Source organism: Balaenoptera ricei, chromosome 13 (genome assembly GCF_028023285.1).
Source record: "Balaenoptera ricei isolate mBalRic1 chromosome 13, mBalRic1.hap2, whole genome shotgun sequence".
In the NCBI taxonomy this organism is placed as follows: Eukaryota; Metazoa; Chordata; class Mammalia; order Artiodactyla; family Balaenopteridae; genus Balaenoptera; species Balaenoptera ricei.
The window spans coordinates 82,999,968-83,025,607 of record NC_082651.1 but is presented as its reverse complement, the minus strand read 5'-3'; the positions used below and the strand labels follow the sequence as shown (position 1 = coordinate 83,025,607).

The 25,640-nt window shown below is 36.6% G+C and overlaps 1 protein-coding gene across 25 annotated transcripts in view; it reads right to left on the bottom strand.

Moving 5' to 3' along the window:
• Positions 1 to 25,640, bottom strand: part of DTNB (dystrobrevin beta) — a 253,014-nt gene that overhangs the window by 159,131 nt on the left and 68,243 nt on the right. For all 25 annotated transcript variants that reach the window (XM_059893472.1, XM_059893473.1, XM_059893466.1 and 22 more), the window contains exons 6-8: positions 19,126 to 19,280; positions 4,329 to 4,434; positions 1,605 to 1,771 (exon numbers count right to left, since the gene is read on the bottom strand). In XM_059893472.1, the coding sequence (XP_059749455.1) occupies positions 1,605 to 1,771; positions 4,329 to 4,434; positions 19,126 to 19,280 (428 nt within the window). The remainder of the gene's footprint in view (positions 1 to 1,604; positions 1,772 to 4,328; positions 4,435 to 19,125; positions 19,281 to 25,640) is intronic.

Here is a 25,640-nt window from a genome sequence, read left to right as displayed (position 1 = left end):
TTCACTTGTGATTTCTGTACTTTCCTTTATGTATGTTATAGATCAACAGAGTATATGAAAAACTGCTTTGTAAATCATAAAGCAATATTCAAACAGTCACTTATCTTTAAATAAATGTAAAATTCCCATTTCTATAAGGGTTTTAAATTAGCTAAATGAGCAAGTTCAAACTAAGGTGAAAAAGAAGTTCCTCATCCTCCTAGCCCCAACATCTAGAAAGAGAATTTTCAGTAGATACATTCCAGAGAATCCAATCATTATGAAAGGTAATAAGGCAAAGAGCTTTCTCAGTGTAAACAGTTAGACTCTAAACAAAAAACAGTTGAAAAATATTAATAAGTCATTTAATACAGTGGGATACTTGTACTTTAAGAAGAAGAAAAAGTAACAATTTGAAAATCTATAAATTCTCTCTAGTCAATGAAAAAGAGAATAAACTACTGGGTTTTATTTTTTGTTTTCCCTCTGCTTGTTTAAAAAATTTAAAATAATGACTCCTCAACCAAAAAAAATATTGGAATTTACAACACAAGACCCAGGATAGGAGGTTCAGTTTAACAAAATTTTATGGGTTAGCTGTAACTGAAAAGCCATCTAATAAAAAATTATCTGTAACACATTATCAGAGATGTAGGAAGTAAAGTATACACTTGATTAAAGTTTGTTTCTTGTTTTTAACTAATCCCTGATATAAACTTATTTGCTTTTTTCTTGGTTAAGTTTTAAGATGGTTAACTAGGAAAAAAAAGAAAATAGAAAAAAAACCCTGCTTATTGAAGCTTTCTAATACTTAAAGTCTAGTAGGATGACCGGGCTTAAGAACCTAGATCCTGAATTATACTTATGACCCTATATATTTTTCTACCTTTTAGCAAACCAACCAACCAACAAACAAAAGCTAGAGGAAAAGGATTTAAAGCAAGGCTATAGCAATTTAGGAAATAAAAATATGACATTTTTTAAACTCTGGAAATAAACTGAGAGAAGGGAAGAAAAAATGATTGATGCTAAACTTGTTACATGATTTATAAACACCACAGAAAAATCAGACATTGACCTCTACCCAAATACTGTTATTTAAAAGATTGCTTTTGAAAGTAAAGACATCAGCGTGGCAATTGTAAAATACAGTATTTACCCAACTTTAGAGAGGTAAAAATTTAACTCCTTCATCTCATGCAGTTTTCTCTGCAACATTTAAACCCTATAAGCATGAATAAAGTTTGCTTGAAAAAAAGAACTTTAAATCTTCCTTAAAGCTCAGAGAGTAAGTCTTCTGGGGTGGGGGTGGTACCCCCTTGTACAATTTTAAAAGGAGACACTTTTCACTGGGAAAGGGAGCACTGCAACATTCCATTTTACTGAATAAAAGGGACCACGTCAAAGGTCATAATACCTCCATCTCCTAAAACTTTAAAAACTCTGCTTTTCAAATCAAGTGATGAAGCACAACATATCTGCAAGCCCCATCATAAATGTAAGGGTTAATATTTTATGACATCACATCCTTATTTGATAGGCATCTATCAGAGAAGTGGCCCTGGTGCTGTTACGGATGAAACAGATAACCGCTAGGGACACAGACTGAGAGACAAAGCAGTTACCCAAGAGGAATGCTCCTTCATCTGGTGTTGGTTGCTGTGAGGGCCATTGGCATGGCCACGCCAAAAGCAATTTTGGCAGAGCTGGTAGTTGTGGCACTGCTGGCATCGGTACCGGAAACCCATCATACTCTCACACCGGCAATAGGAGCACTCCACAGGGTGGAAGACTTGAGGGATGAGGGCAAGGAGGAGAGGGGACCAGAGGGAGAAAGAAGTCATTTTCATTTGGAGAATAAAGTCAGTACAATGGAAAACCAAATTTAACATAAAAGCAAAGGTGAAAACAAAACTAGAAGTGAAGAATCTAAATTGTCTTCAATTTAGTTAATCTAACCAGCCATTCACTGGAATAAAAAGACAATAACAAAATTTTCCATTTAGAATAGATTACAATCCACCTTAGAAAACAACCAATTTCCTTCTTTAAAATGACTTTCATGTCTCAAAGTTTAGGTAAATAAACAAGTAAGGAGGAGAGACACTCTCATTCCAAAATTTCTCTTCCAAACCTATTTTTTTTAAGAGATGTATATTGTTAGTTGTGGACATATGTTTCCTTCACTAACATAAAATCTGTGAGAGCCAGTACGACATGCTTTATGTCTCTGTTACCTGCAAGTGGTATTTCACACAGTCCTTTGGACTGAAGGCCTCCAAATGTTTGCTGAACTAAATACTACAGGGACTTCCCTGGCAGTCCAGTGGTTAAGACTCCGAGCTTCCAATGCAGGGGGCACTGGTTTGATCCTTGGTTGGGGAACTAAGATCCCATACGCCACAAGGCACAGCCAGTAAACAAATAAATAAATAAATACTACTACATACCTGGGTGCAAATGGTAACTGGTAAAAAAGTAAGGCTAGCCATATCAAAATACTAGTTTTAGGTAAGAGCTCCAAGTATCGGCATAAAATAAGGTACTCTAACCAATGAAGGGGTAGTGATTTGGAGAGAGGGAAACTCAGGTGACCTGAGACTCCTTTCTCCACCTCACACAGCATCTTACCTCATGAAAAACTGCCAGCTGGCAGTCAGGATTTATAGGGGTTACTGGGATTCTCTTATAGCCTGAAAGTCCAGTTTACTCAGTGGAAGTGGGCAATAAATGCACAACTGTATATTACAGATTGTTATTTATACTTTTAAATGTTGATAGCACAATTGTTCCCTCTGGCAATTCAATTCTGAACACAAGAGATGGAAGTCAAAGGAAAGAGGGATATAATATTCAAATCTTCATTTGAACAACTCTTTCTAGCACTGTGTATACAAAGGCAGTGTTGTCTCAATTGTAAGGATTTTTAGTCCTACTTCCAAAAATGCATATTAACTAGAGAATCAAGTCTCAAAACAAACGAACGACAACAAAACCTGAGCACTAGGTGAGAAAAATAATACAACAAGATCACTAAAGAATAACAGAAAACTAAAATCTGGAATGAGAAATCCAAAGGACATACCTCCTCTAAGAAATTTAAATTTTTGTTATCAAAATATTTCTAAGGAATAATGAAAGTGTTAATCACATAAGAATGTAATTTATAAATAATATACTACATACAAAGTCACAACAAAATGTTCACATGGATAACACTAGATCTCAACAAATGAGATCCGCTCTACTTGGGATAGCAGATATAAAATGATTTTATGAAAATGAGCTGGATATGAAACTACGAAAACATTTAGTGCTATAAAGGTATTGTCCCTCGAACCAACACTGTAATAATTTAACAGCATAAATCTCTATCCAAAAATCCTGTTTAAAAATTTAGCTGTTTTAGTCTACTCAAGAGATTCCAGAACTTTAGGAAAATAATCTTGAATCTAAGGACTTGTGAACTAATAAAGCCATGACTGGGTGAAAGGCTGAGAATTAAAAAAAAAAAAAAAAAAAAGGTATGAGTAGGAGGGACAGAAAATAAAAAGAGTACAGCAGCGTTCTCTCATTCTTACAAAATGAAAAAAGAGGACTCTGCTTTTTAGTGCCACTCAGCTATCACTCTTTCTCTTTTGTGGAATGAGGAGAGACAGGCAAGAGCCATGAGAGAAGGGAGCTTCCAGAGAAAAGCTAGGACCTTTCCTTTAATGAACTCAAACAACCTAAACAAGGAGATAAACTGATAGCAATAGCAGAAAAACCTAAGTAGTTACTAAGAGATAAGTACCATTTCAATTTCAAGTAAAACAAAGATTTAAGTCAAACTACTTGGGAAGGATACTGAGAGTAATTCAGTAGTAAAGGAAAAAACTGAATATGGGTGAAAGCCAGTACTAAATTCTATCTTGGCTATTTTCCTTTAAACTATTCCAAAATTTTATAGTTTTAGTGGTTGATATTGAATATATACAATTTTTTGGAGTTACATTTTTTATAAACTAAAGAAAAACAAGGAAGTCATGGCTAAGTCAGGTGGGTTCAAGCAGAAAACAACCGTCTGGAATCTTGGGGGAAAAGCCTGGAGTTTGAACCACAAAGTTTTCTGACCAGATATTACTACCTCTTGGTATCCTATCTAAGTAATAAGTCCTCCCTCCTTTTTTTTTTTTTTTTTTGAGAAATAAATATTCCTGTTTTGAAAGCTAAAACCACAAATTCAAATGATGGAGTGCCAGCAAATGTCAACTGCCATTTTCAATGATAATAACTAAGGACATTATAAATACTGTCAGTTCATATACTTCCTATAGCATAGGGAACTGAATGATAAAAGTTCTGCTTACCATTCTCAACGTGGGCAAGCCGATGCATGAGAGGTAGCCAGACAAGGCACTGGGGAGGAGGATCGGCCATCATGGTGTCTAAAAACATATTTAGCATTATCTTTTTCTGTGAAGAGAAAAAAAAACAAATATACTTCATATTTTTCAAATATCTCTGAACTCTAAGATTAAGTTAACTTAGGATTCTCCCAACCAAGTTGTAATGAAATACATGGGAAATTTTATAGCAAAATAAATAATATTTTGCATTACTATAGACACTGCTACACACTATCCTATACACTACTGCTATATTCAAATGCATTTCCACTTACATTATTCTATTTGAGTCTTAAAACAACTGTACAAGACAAATAGGCTAGGATGGAATTACTATGTTGTACACCTGAAAATAATATTTTAAGTTAACTATATTTCAATAAAACATATGAAATGAAAAAAGATAAATAGGCTAGGTATTACTATCTTCATTTTACAGATGAGATAATATAGGAATGACGCATTTAAATGACTTGTAAAGGTCCTACCAAAATCAGGACTACAACTCAGATGGCCTTCAAATGACTATTTCTGAAGAATTCTGAAGGAAAGTCTCAGGTCCAGGACAGAGACTGCAGGCCAGCACTGAATCGAGGGAGGGAAAGGTTCTCACATATATGCAAGAGGGCTGAATGAGGGTGATAACAGTAGGAAGTTACCGTCCAAAGGTCCTTATACATAGCTATGCATTGATGGTGTAGTTTGAGAAATGCCTACTCAAATAGGCTAAATAAAGTTTTCCAAAGTGTTTTCCATCTCAGGCATCAAAGTTACTAATGTTTCTGAGATTTCAGTGGAATCTGGGAGGAATGCATGAGCAACGTTAAAAATAAAAACAGAAAGTCACCCAACATTTGAATGGAGGTTCAGACATGGAAAATGCCTCTTATGATAGATATGCAAACAACTGCAATAAACCAAAATGAAATTAAAAGTCTCTAATTAAAATTGAGAAAGAAAGTGCTAGGAAGTTTTTAGCTAGTCAGAGGTGGTTAATATACGTGTGTACTATATCACTTATCGTAAATGTAATATTTAAATTAATGTTTCTGAATCATCTTATATTTGTTAAAAATTACACTTTTACAAATCCACTTATAATCCTAATGTTACTTTCCCTAAAAGTTCTGATTCACTTATCATGGAGTTTTGTGTGGTTTTTTAAATCTTCAAGATGAAAAGGAACAATTATACTTGATATCTCAGAACTCCCTCATAAATACGCTCAGGATCAGTTTCCAAAAGTTGTCCTAAGTCATACTACAATTTGAAGTCCTCCAAAAGCATGAGGAATGAAACCAGAAGAATTGTGTCCCAGTGCTCTGTCTTCCATTAACTACGTGATTTGGGGGAAATCACCTAACTTTCTGGTTTCAGTTTTCTTCTCTCTCAAGGGCTAGAGCAGTGGTTCTTGAAGCATGGTCAGAGGTCCCCCTGCGAGGTTCCTAAAACATTTCCAAGGAGCCCATGAGGTCAAAACTATTTTCATAATAATACTAAGACATTATTTGCCTTTTTCAATCTGATTCTCTCATGACTGTACAGTGGAATGTTCCAGAGGCAACGTGGCATATCCACAATTATCTGCAAAAGCTTTTAAAATATTCCTCCCTTTTCCAACTACACAGCTGTCTGAAGCCAGATTTTCTTTCCATACTTTAACCAAAACAACATATCACAACAGATTGGATAAGCAGATATAAAAACCCAGCTGTCTTCAACTGAGCCAAATATTAAAGAAATTTGCAAAAAATATAAAACAATGGCATTCTTCTCATTAAATTTTTTTGCTTTGGAATATCTATTTTTCATAAAATATATTATTTATGTTAATATGTAATCGGTTTATCATTGTTCTTTTTAAATGATTTAATATTTCATAATTTATCAGTTTTGATTTCTAATATGGAAATACTGATAGATATAACTCATATAAACAAAAGTTCTCCGGAGTGCTCAAATATTTTCGGGTGTGTAAAAAGGTCCTGATACCAAAAAGTTTGAGAACTCATGGGACAGAATTCCCAGCTCTAAAATTCTGTCCCATTTCCCAAAATTCACTATTTTTCTCTACCTTTTTGTTTTGTTTTATTTTGGTTTTGCTCCTGAGTTGAACACATTCTTTGCATTTCTCTTTATTTTTTACAACAGAATATTTATAACAAAAACTATAATAAAATTGCAAGTAATGAACATTCTTGCCACAATTCTCATTTTTCTGTATTTCCCTCCAAATGTATATGTTTCTATATAATTATGTACATAGGGTATATAAAAATATATAATCTGTCTTTCCACTTAATGTTTTTTCTTTTTTTAATAAATCTATTTATTTATTTATTTATTTATTTATTTCTGGCTGAATTGGGTCTTTGTTGCTACGCGGGGGCTCTCTCTAGTTGTGGCAAGTGGGGGCCACTCTTCGTTGCCATGCACGGGTTTCTCATAGCGGTGGCTTCTCTTGTTGCAGAGCACAGGCTCTAGGCATGTGGGCTTCAGTAGTTTAGGCACGTGAGCTCTGAAGCGCAGGCTCAATAGTTGTGGCACCCAGGCTAAGCTGCTTCGCGGCATGTGGGATCTTCCCAAACCAGGGCTCAAACCCGTGTCCCCTGCACTGGCAGGCAGATTCCCAACCACTGCGCCACCAGGGAATCCAACACTTAATGTTTTATTAAATACTTTATTGTTTTGCTACAAGGTCTTCTTTTCTAATCATTTTAACAGCTGCCTCATCCACTGAGCAAAACCACCATGATTTATTTATGCTTTCCTCAATAAAACATTGAGCCTGTTTTTATCTTTGTATGCACTCTCATATTTTTCTTAGAAACCAGTGTTTCTGTTTGTTGCCTACTTCCCCGCGCTTTGTTATTCTAATCATCAATACTGACAATTATTAGTCTAAATGCCATTTGACTTCCTCCCTCCACTCTTGGCTACAACTTTCCTGTTTTAAAAGAGGGGAGAAATCATCTCGTAAAAGTGAGAAATCCAGTATCACTAAAATAACGTGAGAAAACAAGTAAAATAATTTAGCATTAGGTCATCATAGCTGCAATTTCCAATCTCATCTTTTCCATTAAAAACTCCTATTTTCTGGGACTTCCCTGGTGGTGCAATGGTTAAGAATCCGCCTGCCAATGGAGGGGACATGGGTTCAATCCCTGGTCCGGGAAGATCCCACATGCTGCGGAGCAACTAAGCCCGTGTGCCACAACTACTGACCCTACGTGCCGCAACTACTGAAGCCCACAAGTTCTAGGGCCCGCATGCTGCAACTATTAAGCCTGTGTACTGCAACTACTGAAGCCCGGGCACCTAGAGCCTGTGCTCTGCAACAAGAGAAGCCACCGCAATGAGAAGCCCGCACACCGCAACGAAGAGTAGCCCCCACTCGCCACAACTAGAGAAAGCCCGTGCACAGCAACAAAGACCCAATGCAGCCAAAAACAACAACAACAAAAACAACAAAACAAAACTCCTATTTTCTTATGGGCAACAGGGAAATATTTCTTATCCATTGCCCTATCACTTACTTGGTAATCAAACAATGTATGACATTTAGCTAAAAGACTTAAAAACAGCATTTTTTAAATCTTTCAGATTAAAATGTTTTTATACAAACTTTCTGTGTAAAGTTATAGAAGTATTTTGTCTGACAAGAGCAAACACACATTAACTGGTTACAGGACCAGTGCTATGGGTCAGCCTTTCAGTTATTATAAGACACTGAATTTGTCCATATCACAGATTTATTCTGGACTTTGAAAATTAGAGTACTTTGTAATGACACAACAATATAGTGTTGCTGTGCTTTTTATCCAGATACTTTTATTTATTATAGCTTTTTTTAAAAAAGAATGGAAAAAGTCTTCAAAAATTCAGAAATTCGGTATTTTCCTCATTGCAAAGATTGTCTCATTTGAGAAAATTATGGAATAATACCAGTGAAAACAACAAGGTTGCAATCACATCCAGGAGCTTTAAACTTGCAGTTAGAATTCAAGCCCAGATACTTTCTCATGCCATAATAGATTTAAAACCACTACTCAATCCAACTACCTAGTAAGCACTGATGATTTTCCAGACACTGTTAGTCATGGGGATTTAAATTTGAAGGAGACCAAGGTGCATCCCTCAGGGCATAAGTGAGCTAGATGTAACAGGCCAGGGCCTGTTGAAGAGGAAACAATTAATCCTACACTGAAAGATTCAGAGCAACAAAGACAAGGAGATATTTAGCTGTGACTTGAAATATGAGGCCTTTGTTGGAGGAGACAAAGAAGGTCGGGGTTACTTGCATTTCAGTGAGAGCTAACAGCATAAACAAAGAAGAGAAGTATACCACTTTCACCTACTCAAGACAAGAGAAATGTAAATCAAAACTATACTGAGATAACACTTCTCAACTCTCAGATTGGCAAAAATTCCTAAATGTAAGAACATGTGCTGTTGGCAAGGCTGTGGAGAAAAAGATGGACTTACACACTGCTGGTGGGAGTGTAAATGGTACAACCCCTGTGGCACTGGGGCAATATCTAAAAAGAATCCATGGCATCCTGAGGGATGGGGTCTGTTGGGGTAGGAGGGATCAGGAATGAAGGTGAAAGAGAGGCTGGGGTTGGATCGATAAGCAACACCTTGTCTGGCTAACTATCTTATCCAGGAGGCAGTGAGGAGTTAGCAAGGTTTTTTCAAAGCAAACTAGGGACATCAACAGGGCTGTTGTTTAAAATGATGATTTAAACTCAAATTTGCTTATGATTAAAAGGAATAATGGGGAGGACCTTCAAGATGGCAGAGGAGCAAGACGTGGAGATCACCTTCCTCCCCACAGATACATCAAAAATATATCTACATGTGGAACAACTCCTACAGAACACCTACTGAACACTGGCAGAAGACCTCAGACTTCCCAAAAGGCAAGAAACTCCCCACGTACCTGGCCGTGTGGCTGATAGGGTCTTGATGCTCCAGCTGGCTGTCAGGCCTGAGCCTCTGAGGTGAGAAGGCCGAGTTCAGGACATTGGACCACCAGAGACCTCCTGGCCGCACGTAATATCTATCAGCGAGAGCTCTCCCACATACCTCCGTCTCAACACTAAGACCCAACTCCACTCAACGACCAGCAAGCTACAGTGTTGGATACCCTATGCCAAACAACTAGCAAGACAAGAACACCACCCCACCCATTAGCAGAGAGGCTGCCTAAAATCATAATAAGTGCACAGACACCCCAAAACACACCACTGGATGCAGTCCTGCCCCCCAGAAAGACAAGATCCAGGCTCACCCACCAGAACACAGGCACCAGTCCCCTCCGCCAGGAAGGCTACACAACCCACTGCACCAACCTTACCCACTGGCGGCAGACACCAAAAACAACAGAAACTACGAACCTGTAGCCTGTGAAAAGGAGACCCCAAACATGATAAACTAAGCAAAATGAAAAGACAGAGAAATACGCAGCAGATGAAGGAGCAAAGTAAAAGCCCACCAGACGAGACAAATGAAGAGGAAATAGGCAGTCTACCTGAAAAAGAATTCAGAGTAATGACAGTAAAGATGATCCAAAATCTTGGAAATAGAATAGAGAAAATACAAGAAACGTTTAACAAGGACCTAGAAGAACTAAAGAGCAAACAAACAATGATGAACAACACAATAAATGGAACTAAAAATTCTCTAGAAGCAATCAATAGCAGAATAACTGAGGCAGAAGAACGGATAAGTGACCTGGAAGATAAAATAGCGGAAATAACTACCGCAGAGCAGGATAAAGAAAAAAGAATGAGAAGAATTGAGGACAGTCTCAGAGACCTCTGGGACAACATTAAACGCACCAACATTCGAATTACAGGGGTCCCAGAAGAAGAAGACAAAAAGAAAGGGACTGAGAAAACATTTGAAGAGATTATAGTTGAAAACTTCCCTAATATGGGAAAGGAAATAGTCAATCAAGTCCAGGAAGCGCAGAGAGTCCCATACAGGATAAATCCAAGGAGAAACATGCCAAGACACGTATTAATCAAACTATCAAAAATTAAATACACAGAAAAAATATTAAAAGCAGCAAGCGAAAAGCAACAGATAACACACAAGGGAATCCCCATACGGTTAACAGCTGATCTTTCACCAGAAACTCTCCAAGCCAGAAGGCAGTGGCAGGACATATTTAAAGTGATGAAAGGGAAAAACCTACAACCACGATTACTCTACCCAGCAAGGATCTCATTCAGATTCGATGGAGAAATTAAAACCTTTACAGACAAGCAAAAGCTAAGAGAATTCAGCACCACCAAACCAGCTTTAAAACAAATGCTAAAGGAACTTCTCTGGGCAGGAAACACAAGAGAAGGAAAAGACCTACAAAAACAAACCTAAAACAATTAAGAAAATGGTAACAGGAACATACATATCGATATTTACCTTAAATGTAAGTGGATTAAATGCTCCAACCAAAAGACACAGACTGGCTGAATGGATACAAAAACAAGACCTGTACATATGCTGCCTACAAGAGACCCACTTCAGACCTACGGACACATACAGACCGAAAGTGAGGGATGGAAAAAGATATTCCACGCAAATGGAAATCAAAAGAAAGCTGGAGTAGCAATTCTCGTATCAGACAAAATAGACTTTAAAATAAAGACTATTACAAGAGACAAAGAAGGACACTACATAATGATCAAGGGATCAATCCAAGAAGAAGACATAACAATTGTAAATATTTGTGCACCCAACATAGGAGCACCTCAATACATAAGGCAAACACAACAGCCATAAAAGGGGAAATCGACAGTAACACAATCATAGTAGGGGACTTTAACACCCCACTTTCACCAATGGACAGATCATCCAAGATGAAAATAAATAAGGAAACACAAGCATCAAATGATACATTAAACAAGATAGACTTAATTGATATTTATAGGACATTCCATCCAAAGAAAATACACTTTCTTCACAAGTGCTCATGGAACATTCTCCAGGATAGATCACATCTTGGGTCACAAATCAAGCCTTGGTAAATTTAAGAAAATTGAAATTGTATCAAGTATCTTTTCCAACCACAATGCTATGAGACTAGATATCAATTACAGGAAAAAAACCATAAAAAATACAAACAGATGGAGGCTAAAGAATACACTACTAAATAACCAAGAGATCACTGAAGAAATCAAAGAGGAAATCAAAAAATACCTAGAAACAAATGACAATGAAAACACGACAACCCAAAACCTATGGGATGCAGCAAAAGCAGTTCTAAGAGGGAAGTTTATAGCAATACAATCCTACCTCAAGAAACGAGAAACATCTCAAATAAACAACCTATCCTTACATCTAAAGCAATTAGAGAAAGAAGAAAAAAAAAACCCCCAAAGTTAGCAGAAGGAAAGAAATCAAATCATAAAGATCAGAGCAGAAATAAATGAAAAAGAAATGAAGGAAACAATGGCAAAGATCAATAAAACTAAAAGCTGGTTCTTTGAGAAGATAAACAAAATTGATAAACCATTAGCCCGACTCATCAAGAAAAAAAGGGAGAAGACTCAAATCAGTAGAATTAGAAATGAAAAAGGAGAAGTAACAACTAACACTGCAGAAATACAAAGGATCATGAGAGATTACTACAAGCAACTATGTGCCAATAAAATAGACAACCTGGAAGAAATGGACAAATTCTTAGAAAAGCACAACCTTCCAAGACCGAACCAGGAAGAAATAGAAAATATAAACAGACCAATCACAAGCACTGAAATTCAAACTGTGATTAAAAATCTTCCAACAAACCAAAGTCCAGGACCAGATGGCTTCACAGGTGAATTCTATCAAACATTTAGAGGAGAGCTAACACCTATCCTTCTCAAACTCTTCCAAAATATAGCAGAGGGAGGAACACTCCCAAACTCATTCTACATGGCCACCATCACCCTGATACCAAAACCAGAGAAAGAGGTCACAAAAAAAGAAAACTACAGGCCAATATCTCTGATGAACATAGATGCAAAAATCCTCAACAAAATACTAGCAAACAGAATCCAACAGCACATTAAAAGGATCATACACCATGATCAAGTGGGGTTTATCACAGGAATGCAAGGATTCTTCAACATATGCAAATCAATCAATGTGATACACCATATTAACAAATCGAAGGATTAAAACCATATGATTATCTCAATAGATGCAGAAAAAGCTTTCAACAAAATTCAACACCCATTTATGATAAAAACCCTCCAGAAAGTAGGCATAGAGGGAACTTACCTCAACATAATAAAGGCCATATATGACAAACCCACAGCCAACATCGTTCTCAATGGTGAAAAACTGAAACCATTTCCTCTAATATCAGGAACAAGACAAGGTTGCCCACTCTCACCACTATTATTCAACATAGTTTTGGAAGTTTTAGCCACACCAATCAGAGAAGAAACAGAAATAAAAGGACTCCAAATCGGAAAAGAAGTAGTAAAACTGTCACTGTTTGCAGATGACATGATACTATACATAGAGAATCCTAAAGATGCTACCAGAAAACTACTAGAGCTAATCAATGAACTTGGTAGAGTAGCAGGATACAAAATTAATGCACAGAAATCTCTTGCATTTCTATACACTAATGATGAAAAATCTGAAAGAAAAATTAAGGAAACCCTCCCATTTACCACTGCAACTAAAAGAATAAAATACCTAGGAATAAACCTACCTAAGGAAACAGAAGACCTGTATGCAGAAAACTATAAGACACTGATGAAAGAAACTAAAGACGATACAAACAGATGGAGAGATATACCATGTTCTTGGATTGGAAGAATCAACATTGTGAAAATGACTATACTACCCAACGCAATCCCTATCAAACTACCACTGTCATTTTTCACAGAACTAGAGCAAAAATTTGCAAAATTTGTATGGAAACACAAAAGACACCGAATAGCCAAAGCAATCTTGAGAAAGGAAAACGGAGCTGGAGGAATCAGGCTCCCTGACTTCAGACTATACTACAAAGCTATAGTAATCAAGGCAGTATGGTACTCGCACAAAAAAAGAAATATAGATCAATGGAACAGGATAGAAAGCCCAGAGATAAACCCACACACATATGGTCACCTTATCTTTGATAAAGGAGGCAAGACTACACAATGGAGGAAAGAAATTAAAGACCTCTTTAATAAGTGGTGCTGGGAAAGCTGGACAGCTACATGTAAAAGAATGAAATTAGAACACTCCCTAACACCATACACAAAAATAAACTCAAAATGGATTAAAGACATAAATGTAAGGCCAGACACTATCAAACTCTTAGAGGAAAACACTGGCAGAACTCTATGACATAAATCACGGTGAGATACTTTTTGACCCACCTCCTAGAGAAATGGAAATAAAAACAAAAATAAACAAATGGGACCTAATGAAACTTAAAAGCTTTTGCACAGCAAAGGAAACCATAAACAAGACGAAAAGACAACCCTCAGAATGGGAGAAAATATTTGCAAATGAAGTAACTGACAAAGGATTAATCTCCAAAATATACAAGCAGCTCATGCAGCTCAATATCAAAAACACAAACAACCCAATCCAAAAATGGGCAGAAGACGACCTAACTAGACATTTCTCCAAAGAAAATATACAGATTGTCAACAAACACATGAAAGGATGCTCAATATCACTAATATCAGAGAAGTGCAAATCAAAATTACAATGAGGTATCACCTCACACCAGTCAGAATGGCCATCATCAGAAAATCTACAAACAACAAATGCTGGAGAGGGTGTGGAGAAAAGGGAACCCTCTTGCACTGTTGGTGGGAATGTAAATTGATACAGCCACTATGGAGAACAGTATGGAGGTTCCTTAAGAAACTAAAAATAGAACTACCATACGACCCAGCAATCCCACTACTGGGCATATACCCTGAGAAAACCATAATTCAAAAAGAGTCATGTACCACAATGTTCATTGCAGCTCTATTTACAATAGCCAGGACATGGAAGCAACCTAAGTGTCCATCAACAGATGAATGGATAAAGAAGATGTGGCACATATATACGATGGAATATTACTCGGCCATAAAAAGAAACGAAACTGAGTTATTTGTAGCGAGGTGGATGGACCTAGAGTCTGTCATACAGAGTGAAGTAAGTCAGAAAGAGAAAAACAAATATCATATGCTAACACATATATATGGAATCTAAAAAAAAAAAAAAGGTTCTGAAGAACCTAGGGAATAAAGACGCAGGCGTGGGGAAGGGGAAGGGGAACCTGGGGCGAAGTGAGAGAGTGGCATGGACTTATATATACTACTAAATGTAAAACAGATAGCTAGTGGGAAGCAGCTGCATAGCACAGGGAGATCAGCTCGGTGCTTTGCGACCACCTAGAGGGGTGGAATAAGGAGAGTGGGCGGGAGATGCAAGAGGCAGAGGATATGGGGATATATGTATGCATATAGCCGATTCACTTTGTTACACAGCAGAAACTAACACAACACTGTAAAGCAATTATACTCCAATAAAGATGTTAAAAAGAAAAATGGAAGTATTTCTGCTCTAATGCAACACATGCATTACTGGAAAACTGTACCTACTGCAAAACTGTGAATTTAAAAATAATAAGGTATGTGAGAAAAACAGGGTTGGAACAAACCTAAAAACCTATGCAGTTTTGTAAACAGAGGACTAACAAGACAATAGCAACACTAATAAGAGTACCAGAACAATTAAATCTCCACAGACATTTTCAGCAAGATGATACCTTTCAGCCTTAAATCCTGAGATGCTTTTTTCCTTCTTCATGGTCAGGACACACAAGTTCTAAGACATATCAGTTTTATCAAAACTATCGAATCCAGTGGATAGCTAACCCCATCAATTAAATTTTTTAGCAAGGGGTGGGGTCAGGAGAAGAATGTCTTCACAGTTTTTTTTCATTTGTATCCACAACTTCATCACCATAACACTGTAGAAAGTGAAGCATTCATGAAATCCTCCAAACTAGCCATTTCTTTCACTAAAGAAAGGTACTTCTGCAGGATTTTCAGCTTCTTTCTTAAAAATAGTCGTACTTTCTCTTTAATAGCGATCATTTCTTTTTCAGCCCAGAACATTAATATGGGGGAAAACAGCATATGAACTCCACTTTACACTGACACCATTCTCTCTATCCGATGATGTATGAGCTAACTCACATTAAGGAAACTTATACATAGGAAAGCAAGCTGCATGGAAAAAGCTTATTTTCAAAAAGAAACCAAAACTTGTTGAATTTAACTCTTGCTGCATGGAACTTCGTCGTAACAGTCTCCCTCTCCCTCTCTCTGTCTCTCTCTCTCCTTTTGGTGGAAGGGGTCATTCTACCAGTAGTTTATATTTCTTTTGAGATAAGCTTCTCTGACTTTTCCAAATTTGGCATATATCAAAACAAGACTGAATTTTTTATAAGAATCTAAAGCAGATGAAAAGCAACAATCAGGTTGTGAGTTCAAAGGCCTCACAATCATGGTATAAAGTAATGTGTAGAATCCTAGACAGAAGTCTTTTTTTTTTTTTAATATATAAATTTATTTATTTATTTTTGGCTGCGTTGAGTCTTCGTTGCTGTGCGTGGGCTTTCTAGTTGTGGTGAGCGGGGGCTACTCTTCACTGTGGTGCGCGGGCTTCTCATTGTGGTGGCTTCTCTTGTTGCGGAGCACGGGCGCGCAGCCTTCAGTAGTTGTGGCTCACGGGCTCTAGAGCGCAGGCTCAGTACTTGTGGCGCACGGGCTTAGTTTCTCCGCAGCATGTGGGATCTTCCCGGACCAGGGATCGAACCCGTGTCGCCTGCATTGGCAGATGGATTCTTAACCACTGCGCCACCAGGGAAGTCCCTAGACAGCAGTCTTAAAATTAACAATTGGAATTTTTTTATATTCTTCAACATTTTAAATTGCTATTCCAATTCAGAGTCTTAACTTTAGTACTCTCATTACAATTTAATCAAAGATTACTTTAGGTTTAGTGCCTCACATAATTATCATCCATTGGTCAAATGTTCTTCACTGATACTTCTTTGTATAAATTCCTTTGCCTGTCCTGACACTATTTAACAGCAGCATTCCAGAACTTGATCAATTTTTAGCCTGATCTCCAGGAAGCATCTATGTGAAAAGCCACGTAAGTATCATATACAAGATTATCCCAGAGGACTGTGGAGGCAGCTGTTTGACGTGATTGTACTAGTAAAGCAGCAGCAGCAGTGAGATGAGTTCTAAATGAAAACTGGTTGTGGTGTCTTCATCCTACTCATCCTCACTTATATCTCTGTAGGGTATTTTAACACCTGCAGGACACTTTTTTTCTAACATCTTTATTGGAGTATAATTGCTTTACAATGGTGTGTTAGTTTCTGCTTTATAACAAAGTGAATCAGCTATACATATACATATATCCCCATGCAGGACACTCTTGTACCAGGATATGTTTGGATAGCCTCATATCAATTGAAAAATGCATATTCAGGGGCAAAATGCAAACTATGCTTTATTAGAATAACTGAAGCAGAGAGATATTTTTAATAAGCTAAAAGCTGATACTGTCACTTATGCTTAGAGAAAAAAATAATGTATAGAGACTAATTTCCACAAAAGCAATCAGCCAAAGTGTGTAGAAATCTGGGAAGAACATCTCCTCAGAAATTAATAAAAATAACTCTCCTGGATTATGGGTGGCACCTTCGGTGCTAAAGCCGAGTAATCCCTAGACAAGCTGTAAAATACTGTTTGGAAGGCTGAATTCAGACATATATGAGTTCTTAACTTTAAATGTAAAAACGGATGTGTATGTGTTTGTTTCTTGGTTCCTTTGTGAATCAAAGTATCACAGGTCAGGAGGATCTGGTTTACAATGTCCTTTCAGTTCTCAAACCTTTAGTTTTGTTCCTTTTATATTTTAACCTTTTACTTTTAAATAATTTCAGGCTTATGGAAACGCTGTAAGAAGATTATTTTAAAATTCCCATTTACCATTAACCCAGACTCCTCAAATGTTAACAGTACAAAAGAGATGTCCCTTTACCTTTAAGTATGTCAGATTGTACTTCTGCAAAACCAGGACATTCTCTTAATTAAATATAAGTATCAAAATCAGGAAATTACCATTACTGACAGAATACTATTATCTAGTCTACAAAAATTTTTTAGAAGAAATGCAAATGTTTTTTATTTAAAAATTTTTTTTTATTTTTTGGCTACGTTGGGTCTTCGTTGCTGCCCGCGGGCTTTCTCTAGTTGTGGCGAGCGGGGGCTACTCTTCATTGCGGTGCATGGGCTTCTCATTGCCGTGGCTTCTCTTGTTGCGCCACACAGGCTCCAGGCGCACAGGCTTCAGTAGTTGTGGCGTGTGGGCTCAGCAGTTATGGCTCGTAGGCTCTAGAGCGCAGGCTCAGTAGTTGTGGCGCATGGGCTTAGTTGCTCCACAGCACGTGGGATCTTCCCAGACCAGGGATTGAACCCATGTCCCCTGCATTGGCAGGCGGATTCTTAACTACTGCGCCACCAGGGAATTCTCTGAGTCTACAAAATTTATTCAGATTTTCTCTACTGTCCCAATAATGTCCTTTATAACAACAACAACAAAATTCTGGATCATTTCAGTTTTCATGTCTCTAGATACCTGTAATCTGGAACAGTTCCTCAGTCTTTTTTTTGTCTTTCATGACACTGACACTTTTAAAGTGTACAAGCCAGTTATGTTGTAGAAATCCTGCATTTGGCTTTGTCAGATGTTTCCTCAATGAGACTCAGGTTGTGCTTTTCTGGCAGGAGAACCACAGCAGTGACACTGGGTGCTTCTCAGAGCATCCTATCAATAGGCAGGGTTATCAGCCTCTCCCTTTACTGGTGATATGGGTTTGATCACTTGGTTAAAGTGGTATCTGACAGGTTTCTCCACTGTAAAGTTACTATGTTTCCTTTGTAATTAATAAATATCTTATGGGGAGATACTTTCAGACTATGTCAGTATCCTATTTCCAATAATCTTTTACCTACTAGTTTTAACATAGATATTTTTTCTTAATTCTCTGCTCTACAGAACTTTCTGAGTTTAGCATGAAGCTCCTTTATCTCATCTCTACCTGAAAAAAAAAAAAAAAAAAAAAAAAGGATGCTACAGCCAGCATCCACTCTGCTCTCACTTCTTTGAGGCATAGTTAAGATCTCAGGAATACACTCAACCTCTACAGCAGGACCACAAAAGGACGCTCACAAATAAAGAAGAAACCAAATCTATCTTTCTTTCATATGAAAATGGCAGTATACCCTTGAGGGATTTTGAGCTGGCAGTTGAGAGCTGTATAAGCATTCCTTATCTTCAGTGCTCAGGAAACAATAATCCAGTATTATATTGAGTTTTATATCAAAATTCCTATACTTCACAGTTAAAAAACTCATTAGGGAGAGTAATATATGTCTAGCAGCAATAAGATAAATACTTTACCTTAAACATTTTTCTTGAAATTTTTAGTAATTTAAAATATTTCAACTGTTACCATTTTTTCAGAAAAGACTTGCCTCCCCTCTTCCAAGAAAAGAGTTCTCAGGTGAATTTTTAATCCCTCCTTCTTTCTACATCCACTCCTCTGACTTAAAAGTTCTTTTTCCTCCCCTACTCAAGACCTATATTCCTCGAGTGAAGCAATCTGGCAAAATCTGACAAAAGGTGGAGGGGTGGATGAGAGCCCTTCTAATCCTACATTCTATAAACCCGTCCTTACCTGCTGTGGGAAACAGGTGCGGACTGAGTGTTCTGTGTAACCAAAAGATGGCCCTTCAAAGACAGCTGTTGGGAGCTTCAGAACTTCCTTCAGAAACTGGTCAAACTTGCCAAATATCATTAAGCCATTGGAATCTGACATCTGGGAGAAAACATCTATGAGAACAAAACCAAATAAAGTCAAACTATAAGGAAATATCAACTCTTTATAAACAGTTCTATGTCATTTGTATACCAGTCCAAAAGCATCATTAAAAAGTATCATAAAGTTATTATGATTTTTAGTTAACATGTATTCTCATTCTCATTAACACTGTGTGGTTACTTTGCTGATGAGGCCCCTCTTTCCCACCCACTTAATAGTCTACCTAAACATCACATAACCACTCATGTATGTCTACCTACCTACTCTTTTTGAGCATACATAACTGGATAATATATAACTTTTTATTTCATTTATTTACACCTCACTTTATTCCAAGAACAATTTGTAGCAGCGTATCTTTATCTCTTACATTTATGTACATATTTATATAAGACATATACATCTTTGAGTGTATGAATATATTTGCATATTGGTGATAGGGTACGAAAGAAATTGTATTGTATTTGCATATTCATATACTAATGATGTAATATATTCCTGTGTAGTATGTTTATTTAAAATATTCCATTTAGTAAGTTCCAGAGTAGAATAAAAAGAACTCATATAATCTCTTCTATCACAAGATACTTTGATACTATAAGGTCCTATTTTTACATTAAGTCTGACCCAAGCAGCTGGAAAGACAGTTCCAGTAATACTACTATTTCTTTATCTCCTTGTAGAGAGTTTCCTATGTCAAGTTAGTTATTTCTCTCTTCTCACCCATAATTGGGGAGAAAAAGAAAAATAACCAGGAGCTCAAAACAACTTGACAACTTTAACCTAAGTTTTCTTTTCAAACTATTCAGCTTTCTTACAAACAAATCAGTGAGTTAAATATGCAGAGAAAAATAATTTCCTGAGGCCTTTCCAAACATGGCATTTTTAAAAATCATATTCTATATGTTCATAATGAACAGGTATATTAGAAATACATATGTATCCCAAAGCACCAGGTGTAGGAAAAAAACAACCATTAAAGTACATTAATCAAAGAAAGATAAAATTTAGATCATCAACTCCACAGGGTAACTTTTAAGGCATTAGAAAACAGGAAATTATCAAGGAATGAAAATCTCCAGTACATTCCTCTCATAAGAGCTGCTAGCTTGTAGTTGAGGGAAAAGTATTAAATACCCATGAGGTGGGGAAAATCCAACAAGAGGCTAAAAGAAGTATGGTCCTAGTAGAAAGTAAAATCAATTAACTAACAAATATGTACTAAGTTCTTACTAAGTAGTCCAAGTGCCAAGTACTCTGCTAGGTGTTTTGAAAAACAACAAAGAAGTATGACACATGGTCCTTACCCCCCCCAAGAAACTTTCAACACAGCTGGAAAAAATAAGATACACATGTAGCAAAGAAGAATAAAGCACTAAGCTGACTCTAAATAGAACAGAAAGAAGGGAGGCATAAGATATTTCTTAAACCTCACCATTTGCCAGGCACCACAACAGGTAACTATGGCTGAGTCTGCTGTAGACACCCAATATTCTTATCTCCTTCCTTAGTAACAGAACACTAATTTTATTTTGTGCAGCAATGTACCCAACTAAGAGATTAAACTTTGAAGCCTTCTTCTAACAAGTTGCAGTCATGTGACTAGGTGTTTGGACAACGAGACTATAAGCAGCAGAAGGGTTGTGAGAGACTTCCTAGAAGGCTAGTTAAAGAAAGCTGACTGCACTGGAAATAGACCTTTTCTTCCTTCCTCCTTTTGCTATCTGGAATGCAGCTACGATGGCTGGAGCTTCCAGCAGCCACCTTGGACTATGTGGTAATCTCAACTTTTATGTAGAAATCATACACTAGAATGATAGAAAAGAAAGATATAGAAAGCCTGGGTCCCAGATGAACATGAAACTATCATACCAGCCCTGGACTACATACTGCTGGACTTCTTTTATATACGAGAAAAATAAACTTCAACTTTGTTTAAAATACTGTTACCTTGGTTTTTGTTTTCATGTAGCAATCCCCAATATTAAGTATTACTACAGTTTACTAAACATTACCTCATTTTACTGTCGCAAAAAGGTGTGTGTGTGCACATGTGTATGTACATAATTGTTTAAATTTTATAGATAAGGAAACTAGCTTAGAAAGGTTAACTTTCTTAAGGTCAAAAGTTACTAAGTGGCTAAATCAAGATTTAAACCCACACTTATCTGACTGCAAAGACATTCCATTACATCACACTTCTTCAAAATATAGTGTAGAATAGATACAAAAACACATAGGGAGGAACTGTCAAGAAAGAAATTTAGAAGCCTGGCCTTGAAAAATAGAATTTGGAATGATGAGGTGAAAACAGGCTGGGGGTGGGGGTCTGGGGACACAACTAGAGAAGAACAGGATAAATAAAACAAATGAATAAATATAACAAAACAGAAACAGACTCACAGATACAGAGAACAAACTGGTGGTTACCAGTGGGGAGGGGCAAGATGGGGGTAGGGGATGAAGAGGTACAAACTACTATGTATAAAATAAATAAGCTGCAAGGATATATTGTACAACACAGGGAATATAGCCAATATTTTACAGTAACTTTAAATGGAGTATAATCTCTAAAAATATTGAATCACTATGTTGCACACTTGAAACTAATGTAATATTGTAAATCAACCATACTTCAATTTAGGAAAAAAAAAAGGAGAGTAGGATAAAAGTCTCTGTGGCAGGAATTTATAGAGTGTGTCTATTAGTGGTGGTAGGCAAGAAACAGTGCATCAAAGAGAACATTCTGACTATGATAATTTATATTGTGAAGTAAAGGTAAATATAGACTGAATAAGAAAAGTATGTTATGAATGAAAAGTTTGAAAGAGGAAACAATTTGGATTTGGTTTAAAAATGCTGAAGTAGGGAAGAAATATTTAGAAAGTTAGGGTTCAAGAAAATTAGACTGTTAATGACTGGCAGAATGAATAAAAAAGAAAGAATAAGATTGGCGACATCAGCTAGAAAACCCTGTAAATAATGCACAAGTAAGGAAGTGAGAGTCAGAATTACAGGAGTGACAGTATTGAGGGGAGGGCTTGGTCAACTCCAAGACATTTCAATGCAGGAAACTGAAGTTGATGGCAAACTGGATTAGAGAATAAAGGAATTTCTAAAATTAGGATTATTTTAAGCTTCTAGCTCAGAAAAATGCTGACAACCCTGACTGAAATAACCAAATTGAAGATAAAGATACTTAGCTTTGAACATAACTGTATTTGAACTAATCAGCAAATTTCCAAGTAGAACCATCCTGTAGGCAGTTAGAAGCAGAGTGCTGGGCTGCAGTTCGAGACAGCAGATACAGAGTTTTGAAGACATTACCAATTATGTGAATAACTGACGTCCTTTGAAGGAGGGAAGAGCATCATGACTTAGTTTTCAAATAGCTGGCAGCTGTTCTCATAATGAAGAAAATAATCATCCATTAAATCTGAATGAAAACTAAGGGGAAATATGGGATGTGGCAGACACTGCAAGGTGCCTACTACTCAGTATCTGTTTTCCCATTTTCACTCCCGAACTGAACTCTGATTAGAATGGCAACGTGTTCCCCTTAAAAATTACTTCCCAGACTCTTGTGCACGTCGTAATTCGGAAGTGAATTTGTGGAAAAGCTTTTGCTTTCCTGATAGAGGCATCTTTCTTCTTTCTACTTAAAATGAGAATAAGGCGCAGTAAAGAGCAGTCACTTATAATCCTAGGAGGAAAGCCATACAGCAGAGCAGGAAGACAGGGGGGACCCAAGTCTCTGATGACATCCCTGAGTCGTGGTACCAACCTTGAACTTGCCAGCCTCTGAACTTATTGTTGCATGAGAAAAATAAATCCCAATGGTTTTATGCCACTGTTAGTCAAGTTTTCTGTTGCCACTCAATGTATTCATAATGGAGAAACTAGCAAGTTAACTAATGGTAGAAATATTCAAGACCAGAGACTTCAGCTACCAAGTATATGTTGATAAATACACATATGTAGAGCTTCCAATCACAAAAACATATGTGTATACAACCACACCACCAAATCTACACCTAACTCATTCAGAGCAATAAAGGAGTGATGAGATAGTGAAATGACTAACTTCCCCCTCAAAAAAAGTATTACTTTCAGTTATACTTAGTTACTAGGTCATAAAATAGATTCAAAGTAGTAAAAAAATTTTAATCAATGAAAAAAGAAACTATAACTTAATAGGCCTACATTACACTAGTAACAGAACAAGCAGAAACGTGTTTGTTGGTTGGTTGGTTTTAAGAGAAAAACTGGTAGACCTCAAAACTGTTAAGTAATTACTTAGAAGTCATGACTCCTAGAGTTACTTATTTAAAACAGTTTTTTTGTTTTTTTTTTTTAGATTAGGCTTCTCATATCTGTAACAAAAACACTGAAAATAATTGCTAATTTTTTATTGTAAATGAAATATAACAATTAATCTAAGTGTGATTTACTATATACATATAAAAATACCTTACCAAAGAAATAAATAAGAGACAATTTAATAAAAACATCCCCAAAATTAAACGAGTCCTTTAATTAAAGCCATAAACCCTTCTGGCATTAAGGGAATAAACTGCTTCCCAGATCACTGGTTAATTTCCCCAATAATTCTCTCTCTATTTATACATCTCTGAAAGAAGGTATGCTAATTTCCCATTAGTTGTTTCCAGATAAAAATACAGGCTTTCTCCCTTGTGAAAAACCCACAATCAAGCCCTTACATGCACACGTGTACAAACTTTTTAAAATATTCTGTCCTTTGTGTAGTGGCAAAATAATGTTACTATTCTACCATCTTCACACATGTTTCAAATTTTTTTCTGGTGATAATGACCCTGGCTTTACTACATTGCATCTATCCATCTATCCACTCCCCTCTCATCCCCACATGACCAACCATATACTTTTGCAAGATGATAGGGCTGTTTACAATAAAGACTCAAGTCTATAGAAAAGAAAGCCATTTTCTTCTATATGTTAGTTTTCCTGGCAAATGACTCTCATCTTCTCCTGTCATCTTTCTACCAACTGAGCAACCTAACCCACAAAACATGTATACACATCTGCATGTTTATAAATATCTATATGTAACTAAATCCAAGTGCATATTTTATTCCCAAACTCATGAATATTCCTACATCATTCATTAAGTCAGAGTGAGGCTGGAGGATGGGATTCAGCCATGCCTTGGGCTTCTAGTGTTGACTGAGTCAGGAACTACCTTAGACAAGTCTCCAGGCCTTCCTTGGTTTTTGTTTATCTTTTTCTTTTCATAAAATGCAGACGTACGACTCATTTCTTACTTGCTTCTAGCTCTAAAACATTTTGGTTATACGAGAAATGTGAATATGGGCAAATATTCAGATTAAAGAGTCACTTCGGGCTAATGAAGTGAAGAGATGATTAACAGAAACCAGCCAGGATAAATAGGCAGTGACAGGTGGTTAGAAGACTGTAAGAGAGGATGCTAAATTTTGAACAGGTGAAACTGCTTAATTATACTTCAAAGGTTGGCTCCCTACAGTTTGTTAATGAAACATCAAGGAAGCAAACAATTGAAATGTTAGATCTGCCAGCTCTGAGAAAAAACACCTCAGGTCATCTTTTCTCTGGCTGCTCAAAGTGTGGTCTATCAAAAACACACAAAAACATAAGTAATATAAATTATTATTATAAAGCCATTTTTATGCTATAACCCAGAGAAAATACCTAACAGTGTTATCATTTTGGTATATTTCTTTCTTTTCCTAAGTGCATAATAAATTTTTATTTAAAACTATATTACATTTATGCATTTTGATCTGAAGCATATTTTTAAAGGCAGTATATTCAATCGTGTCGGTATCCCAAAGTGTTAACTGAGCTCTCACTTTTGGACACTAAAGCTGTTTTAAGTCTTCATATATTATTAAAAGTGTTGCAATAAATATATGTAAAACCTGGGGTACACCTCTGATTAATTCCTCATGATAAACTCAAGAAGCAGGCTGAGTCATTGGATACAAATATTCTTATAGCCTTTCTGACACACTGTTAGACTGCCCTTCAAAATGGTGGCACCAGTTTTCTAAAGGATTTAAAAATAAATTGCATGAATCATCTGCTCCTATCTTTCAGTGCAAAACAGATGGGGTTTGCATAAGAGATAAGTTTCTTAGAAAACAGCAGAATTAGACAAAGTAAATAAATCACAGTTAAATTAGTTGATAATTAGTATGGTTTAATAAATAATGGGTTTTACAGTCTGTAAATTTTGTTTCTCTGAGTTATTTTTTGGGTTTCTGACATTATTGAGTTTTCATCATGCTGATAATCAAAGTCTGTACTCTGATTATAAATCATTGGTATTTAGAATCCTGACTTAAGTTGCC